The sequence below is a fragment of the Aedes aegypti genome, chromosome 2 (assembly GCF_002204515.2).
Source record: "Aedes aegypti strain LVP_AGWG chromosome 2, AaegL5.0 Primary Assembly, whole genome shotgun sequence".
Taxonomy (NCBI): domain Eukaryota; kingdom Metazoa; phylum Arthropoda; class Insecta; order Diptera; family Culicidae; genus Aedes; species Aedes aegypti.
In genome coordinates this window covers 131,734,178-131,742,247 of record NC_035108.1, presented here as the reverse complement: position 1 = coordinate 131,742,247, position 8,070 = coordinate 131,734,178, and the positions used below count along the sequence as shown (strand labels likewise).

The window sequence follows — 8,070 nt, the reverse complement described above, 5'->3', positions numbered from 1 at the left end:
GCAGTAGCCACCGTATGAGCTTAAGCAAAAATTATAGAAGAGCATGTAGCACTCAGCTGACACTTCCTGCCTTAGGTATACACAACTTTTACAACTATTGAAGTACTTATAACTCATAAAGTAAAGTTATAATAATGTGAAAAAGACTCAAGGTATTTTTATATTATTTTTATAATCATCCCTGGTTGAGATGGAATCTGAAGTGTACCTATAACTGATAATGTAATTGAATGCGGTCTGAAATATATAAATGAACCTTAGTTGTCTAACTCTCATGAACCATCTTATATTATGCCTTGTTGATAGGGGAATGACGTATGTCCATGGCATTTTCACATAATTATCAATTGAAAGACATTAAATAAATTAATCGCCCATCTTCCACTCGAGGCACCAGTACTATAAAACTGCATCCACAGCTTCTATTACTTTCCACGTGTTGCACATGTGCTATACTTCTCAACATCCACTGTTGCTGTCCAGACTGATTCGCACCACTCCCCGCTGAAAGGTCGTGAATTCATCGGCTGTGTTCATTTGTAGAACGTAGAGCTTTTCCGCTGCTAGCGGGTGCCATGATCCAAAGGTGCATGCAGAGTTGATCTGAAATTTAGAATTGTTTTACTTATCTGCGGATATTTTTTTCAATCGTACCTCTGAGTCATAATAATGACATAGACCATTCATACGACTACTGGGGATGTACTCGATCATATCAATGTACCGACAAGCTGGAATAAGAAGTCCAAGCCCTGGAATTGAAAATTCATAATATGATTTGTAAGGACCCTAGAAGTAGTAGGAGCTCGATAGTACCAATAAATCCTGAAGTGGGAGGATTTCTCATGATTTTCGTATGTGTTTTATCCTGCAACGCTGTCCATGCTCGCCAAATGCTTCGTGGATCCACAAGGTGAAAGTTTGATCCAGGATACTTCTCACGATACTTTTTAAAGTTTTCGAACAAATTGAAGTCCGGGCTTTTAATCCTGAAAAAAACCTTTTAAGTCTTCAAAGATCTAGTACTCTACAAACACAACAACATACCACTCTTCTAGACTTTGATCGAACTTTCCCGGATCCCAGGCCGCAATCGAAACGTGTCTAAAATGCTTGGCAGTGAGTAGCTTAAATTCTTTCTTTGTGACCACCTGAGAGTTCACCACCCGCACGGTTGTCTTTGAACCCACATCCACCTCAAAACCTTTCGTGGGTGCATGATTGAATCGCATCACGACATCGTGATCATCGATGAAATCGCCCAGTCTCGATCCTTTCAGTGATCCAGCACTTGCTATGACGGCACATGATGCATTTCGTTCTTTGAACAAAGGGTTCAACGGGAAATAGCTGCCAATTTCATTCCAATTGAATGGGGGATCACGCCACGAGAGGGTTCTAACGTCAGCTCGTTTCAGCCGGCACAATTCGCTTTCTCCATCGAAAATAGGTTTGTTGTAGTGAACCCGATAGTAGTTGTTCTCTTCGAAAGATTCCTTCAAAATCCTTCTGAATTCAGAGAGTACCCTGGCCTTGAACACTTGTGTTTTGTTAACACATTCGGTCATACTTGGGTCCCCACAAGCGTACTTCGTGGGATCGAAAGCAACGTTGGAGTTTTTCGAGGAACGAAGTTGTGGTCTAGTTCTTGGGGCATCCCGTTCATCGTTTACTATGGAGGGTTTTTCCGCGCCCATTCTGAGCTGACGTTCGCTGGCATTGTGTTTGAATTGAAACACGCTTCGGCGATCTATATGGTGATATTTACCTACATCAGAACAAAGTGTGACTTTACGGAAAACGGTATCGTAGAAATGGTGATGTTTCTTATCATTTTATCAACTATTGACTTTTACTCACCTGCTTCAAGCTGAGCGGCAAAGACGAGGCAAAAAACTGCGAAGCATATCATGCAACATTTACCCAACGAAACGTCACGCAACATCTTCTGGTGCAACGGAAGTTTGTGTACTCGCTATTGTGTTATAGCATAATGATTTCGTTGCTTTATGGCAGCTACACTCTGAAATGATAAAAGCTTTTATTTAAAGCCTGTCCACGATAAATTTCGGACACGGATGGCGGGTGTACCACAGAAAGTTCGAGAATTTTACAGAAAGAAGGATTAACATCCTTGTCAACTGTTTATTGTGTAGATATAACTCTTTTATTCTGAAATAAACAATTGTTTTTGTTGAATTATAAGTAACTTTTTTTTGCTGCCATTATTTGGGTGTCCGAAATTTAACGTGGACAGGCTTTAATATGCATTAAACCTGTGTTCGAAATAATACATCCAATGATTTTAATTTGTAAGTAGGGCGTCTAAGTCTGTTCTAGAGTCAGTAGTAACGGGTTGATGAATACAAAATTTCCAAAAAAATAACAGAAGCTCGTTTTTCATATCTGAATACGCCATTCGAAAGATTTTCTATGATAATAAATCTTCGAGCTGATTAGTGGAATACCTATAAGTACAGTCACCCCACAGTTATGGATTGACTAAACGTCAATTTTCAGAACAAAACATGATTAAAAATTATAGTGACGTTGTGCAGAACAAAACCACCACCCAGGCAGTGAAGAATATAGTTGTTTTCGAGAAAACACCTGAAAATTCGCGATTATTTACGAAAAAGTGTCATTTTCTATAGAAAATTCAAACGTTGTCCATCCTACAGATGAGGATCAGTGGGAGAGGAGGATCCTTATTATGGATCAAATCGACTCATATTATGGATCAGAGCACTATAACAGCAAATTATCTGCGCGGTAAATGAATGGCGTGTTAGCGAAAGCATACGTTTTGGCGTTTATTTCGAAATCGTCTTATCCTTGATTCATAACTGTGTTATGGTTTTCAATACCCCACAGTTATGAATCAATGATTCTAGGAATATGGTTGACATTTTATTTTCTACGGACGGAAAATATATGCTTAGGCATAATTTAATTTATTGCGATGTTGTGTAGATGTATGACTATCGTAGGTAAAATGTGTTCTGCGCAATTGCAACTCTATTTGATAAGATATTCTCCATTTAATCCAACTTTGATCCATATCTGTGTGCTATCCATGTTGTAATATAAATTGTCACTTAAAGTATTTTTGAATCACCCTAATTCACTGAATTCAAATGACCATATCATCCCCTTTAAACTGTAATAAGTTAGTTACAGTGGAATGATACGATCTGTGTGATGACTGAAGAATAAAGATAGTTGAATTATAATGCTTGGTTTTCGCGTGTCATAGTCCGAAGTTTTACAGTGTAATATGACTAGTTGGTGGTATCGATCCGGGATTCCCACAAATTTGGGGGCTTGTCCAGGAAGTCCAAGCTACGGATGTTGGAATGAATGGCAAGGGTCATGGTGTGATATGAGCGCGAATAACCAGTGGTGTGCAGAAAACCAAGATGACCGTTACAACACGCTCAAAAAAGAATTCTGGAAAACGTGAACTGTCAAAATACACCATGTCACATAAACATCATCTAGTTCACGGTGTATTTTTGCTTGTTGACGAGTTCACGTCTGCTGTTCACGGATACGAGAACGGATTTTTTTCTGTGTATACTGCTATGTGTGAAGTGCTAGAAAATCATCTCGCTTTCGTTACCACTCAAATGTCGAAATTAGTGCATCAGGCATATGCTATGAGAAAAGAACTACAAATTAAAACAGCGTCATTAAGACCCAAGTCAGTTATAGATGTTACAAGCACTCGGTGCTGAAAAGTAGCATTTTTAGTACTGTTTTGGTAGGCGTCAACCGAATAACCCATTCTCTTCATGCCAGACTAATTCTGCTCGGCTTGTGTCCAATGTTGAAACATTGGAACAAATGTCAAATAATAGTTATTTATGCAACAAGTTGCAAAACTTGAAAAAATCATCATTTTGCAACTTGTTGCATAAATAACTATTATTTGACATTTGTTCCAATGTTTCAACATTGGATATTCTATGTAACTCATTGGTACTATACCAGGGAGGAAGCTTCAGAATCATTTTTAAAATTTTATTTTGAGTCTTCTGCAGAGCTTTCTTCCTGGTATTACAACAGCTAGTCCATATTGGTACAGCATACAACATGGCTGGCTGTTTGAATATCAAAAGCTTGTTCTTAAGACAAAGTTTTGATTTTCTATTAATAAGGGGATAGAGACATTTTACATATTTATTAAATTTGGCTTGAATGCCCTCAATGTGATTTTTGAAAATTAAATTTTTATCTAGCATGAGCCCTTGATACTTAACTTCATCTGACCAATTGATTGGAATCCCTCATCGCCATGAGCTTTCATATTTTAGATTCTTTAATAATAGTTCTCACTTCTTCCATATCAGTCTCCCAGGAATTTTCGAAAACGTTCTCTTGATTGAGAATATTTTCGAAGTCCTGAGTAATTTGATTTTCAATTGGACTAGTAAGTCCTGAATTAAAATTGTGCGCGCTTTCAAACTGCATCAGTTTTTGAGCTTTTTCGCAAATAGTTAGTGATAATTTGTTTTCCTCTTTCAATGCCGGTATTGGCTTCTAAGGTATTTTCAAAATTTTAGATGATTTCCAAAAGGGCTTAGAGCCAGGGTCCAATTGAGAAATCTTATTTTCAAAATTTTTGTTTCTTAATTGTGAAAAACGTTTCTTGATTTCTTTCTGCAAATCTTGCCATATAATTTTCATAGCAGGATCGCGAGTGCGTTGAAATTGCTTTCTCCTCACGTTTTTAAGGCGGATCAAGAGTTTAAAATCATCGTCTATAATCACGGATTCGAATTTTACTTCACATTTTGGAATTGCAATGTTCCTGGCTTCCACAATGGAATTTGTTAAAGTTTCAAGAGCATTGTCAATATCGAGTTTTGTTTGTAAAGAAATGTTAACATCAAGATTAGAGTCAAAATATGTTTCATATATATTCCAGTCGGCTCGAAAATAATTTAAAGTGGAGCTGATAGGATTGAGAATCGCATCATGTGATATTTGAAATGTAACAGGGACATGATCAGAATCAAAATCAGCATGAGTAACTAATTGGCTACAAAGATGGCTAGAGTCGGTTAAGACCAAGTCAATCGTAGATGGATTTTTAGAAGAGGAAAAACATGTAGGGCTGTCAGGGTATTGAATTGAGAAATAACCTGAATAGCACTCATCAAATTAAATTCTGCCGTTGGAATTACTTCAAGAATTATTCCATGACCGATATTTGCGAGTCAATTTTCGCAAGTCAGTTTGGAGCAAATTAAATTAAACTTTTTGGTATCTTCCTTCACTGGACAGACGTCCTTAGTGTGAGAAAAACCTTCGCAAATCATGCATTTAGCATTCATGCGGCATGTTTTGTACCATGATCCCACTTTTGACACCGACGGCACTGAGTGGGGTTCTTGAAATTAATATCATTTAGATCTTTTTTGTAAAAGTGAACTAAAAAACCCTTTCCGAAGAATGCCAGATTGAGTTCTCTTTTTCATAATGATTACTTGGACTGGAAAAAATCCCAGTTAATCATTTACTCCAATTTTGATCTCTTCAGGTGACTTATAGTCAGGGTTGCCATATTTAAATTTGTATTTTTTCTTTCAATTATCTGGTTTTCTGTATCCTAAAACAAAATATCGGTATTTTAAATCTGTATGCTTCAAAATGGAGCTAGAAGTTAAAATTGTGCAAGAAATTCATGAAAATACCAATCATTTGTAACTACATTGCGGAATTCCCACATCAATGGTTAAATTATAACGTTTTCAAAAATAAAAAATTTATTTTACTAAAAAATCTGTATACATCTGTATAATTTTGACCAAATTCTGTTTACAGAATCTGTTTATCTGTATTTTAACAAAAAATCTGTAATCTGTATATGCAGATTCTTGGTGACAAAATATTCGAGAAAATCTGTAAAAGCAGATAAATCTGTATATGTGGCAACCCTGCTTATAGTCACTTGAGAGACCTTTCAAGATAACATTGAACGACCGTTCAGTTTTGTCGCAATAAGTAAAAAAAATGTGCTTCTTCTCTTTAATATGTTTGAGAAGAAGTTCACGATCTTCAAAAGTTTCCGGCAAAAAGCGACAGTCTCCTTTCTTTGCGATTTGAAAGGAAACCTTGATTCCCATAATGGAGTTCAAGATCTCTTGCTTATGTTCCCCAAATTGATAATAAATTACCACGGTGAGCCGCACTCTTTGCTTCCTCACTTGAATTAAAGAACCTAGGGTAGTGGCTGCCCCGATTTGGTGTTCGAAAAATTTGTCTAAAGAATCGAACTGATTGCCCATTTCAATATAATTATCAATCACCCTTGGAAGAAAGCGCGCTTTTTGGAAGAACGTCCTTTCTTCTTTTTGCTACGTTTATTGCCAGTTTCAAGACCCACTTGTTCGGAAGGAAGTTTTGAATTCAGATATTGGCCCTTATTTTTGTTCGTGATTGCAATCATTTTCAGTGAATAAACGACCTTCCAAGAGTTTTTTTTCCAAGACGGTGTCCAAGAAGAGTTACCATTGTTAGCATGGAGCCTATCAGATTGATTACTAAGTTCTTCTTCTTCTTTCTGTCGTTACGACAGAGCCTGCTTCTCAGCTTAGTGTTCTTATGAGCACTTCCACAGTTATTAACTGAGAGCTTACTATGCCAATGACCATTTTTGCATGCGTATATCGTGTGGCAGGTACGATGATACTTTATGCCCTGGGAAGTCGAGAAAATTTCCAACCCGAAAAGATCCTCGACCAGTGGGATTCGAACCCACGACCCTCAGCTTGGTCTTGCTGAATAGCTGTGCGTTTACCGCTACGGCAATCTGGGCCCCTACTAAGTTGTTACAGTTTAAATGATTACAGTCAATGATTATGTCATTAGCATCACAAGCAATCACGACAGCTTTTCTAAAATAATCCGTTCTGTAGAGTATGACATATAAATGTATATGACTCACGAGTAAATCAAACAGAAGACGTATTGCCTGTGATTGTGATTCCTTAGTAAAGCATATATGTACTCAACTTTTAAAATAGTTTTTCGACATCCAATTCACTCTTTCATAGAAAAGTAAGATCTAAATCGAAATCCATATTTGAAAAGCGTGAGGAGAAAATAATGCGACAGTTGCGAAGCTAAGCAAATGAGTTGTAATGGTAATTGCCTTGTCTGATCACTGTTTACGTTGTTAGCTAACGGATACATTGATTGAAATTGTCTCGAATGATTGCAATGTAGGTTTCCTTGGTTAGTATTACTGTCACCGTTAATGCACATCCTTCAGTTCTATTATACAAACAAATTTCTGTGGTCACTAGAAATATGATTCACATATTCGAATTATATACAAATTTATTAAACAACGGGTAGCATCATGCCTAATGTATCTTTCCTAAAACCTTCCTAATGCGATGAGTTAGCAATCAACATGTTACTCACCTAAACGCTTTTCATTGAATTATCTTCAAACACTCCATCGATCCTTTTCTGATATCACCGCCCAATAACACTAACCACAGAGCAAAATAAAATAACCCTCCAAAATCACCACCCAACCAGCCGACGAACGTGCTCAAGGTCCTAAATCCTCCAACAACTGATGAATGACTAAACTTCAAGTTCAACAGCACATGCAAACTCACGCTCAGACTCTTTGTCACTCCAGATTCAAACCGTGTCCAAATGGTAGCTTTTCACCGAAGAGACACCCGAACGAAAACCACACAGAAGATGTGCCTCCACCTGGTTGCCATGGCACTCGCGAGATGAATGAAACCGAAACAATCTTCTGCTAGGAAGGATATTTACACACGAGGACGTTTCCCGAGGATATTCGCACATGCGTAGAGTCTTGGAGTTAGGTAATCACCACCATCGCCGAACCAACGAGCGGTAAGGATGGAATACCTAGATGAAGTGTTACCGGTGAAAGGATGGAGGCAGACGAAACAAATCTATCCGTTGGGTATACTAATTTGGCGGATGTTTTTGATTAATTGTAGTCCATGTTGTGTGTTTGATTGGGTGGTTTTCTCATCATTGTTGGAAGAATAGCTGCAAAATATGCATAAATAT

At 37.5% G+C, this 8,070-nt stretch overlaps 1 protein-coding gene across 2 annotated transcripts; it reads right to left on the bottom strand.

Annotated features, from left to right (window-relative positions):
- Positions 1-267: 267 nt before the first annotated feature.
- Positions 268-7,813, bottom strand: LOC5565250 (beta-galactoside alpha-2,6-sialyltransferase 2). 2 transcript variants are annotated; one of them, XM_021842387.1, is made up of 6 exons: positions 7,435-7,813; positions 1,861-2,023; positions 1,048-1,789; positions 817-989; positions 655-752; positions 268-603 (listed from the first exon to the last, which is right to left on the bottom strand). In XM_021842387.1, the coding sequence occupies exons 2-6, from the start codon at positions 1,943-1,945 to the stop codon at positions 460-462; spliced, it is 1,242 nt and encodes a 413-aa protein (XP_021698079.1). In that variant the 5' UTR covers positions 1,946-2,023; positions 7,435-7,813; the 3' UTR covers positions 268-459. The 2 variants fall into 2 exon arrangements, with proteins under 2 accessions (XP_021698079.1, XP_021698080.1); XM_021842388.1 differs by having other exon boundaries at positions 1,048-1,768; positions 7,435-7,810.
- Positions 7,814-8,070: the final 257 nt, after the last annotated feature.

Coding starts and splice junctions, on each gene's coding strand:
- LOC5565250 (XM_021842387.1), bottom strand. CDS start 1,945: ATGTTGCGTGACGTTTCGTTGGGTAAATGTTGCATGATATGCTTCGCA. Junction 1,790..1,860: donor TGCCGCTCAGCTTGAAGCAG/GTGAGTAAAAGT, acceptor TTTTCCGTAAAG/TCACACTTTGTTCTGATGTA. Junction 753..816: donor TCCCACTTCAGGATTTATTG/GTACTATCGAGC, acceptor TTTCAATTCCAG/GGCTTGGACTTCTTATTCCA.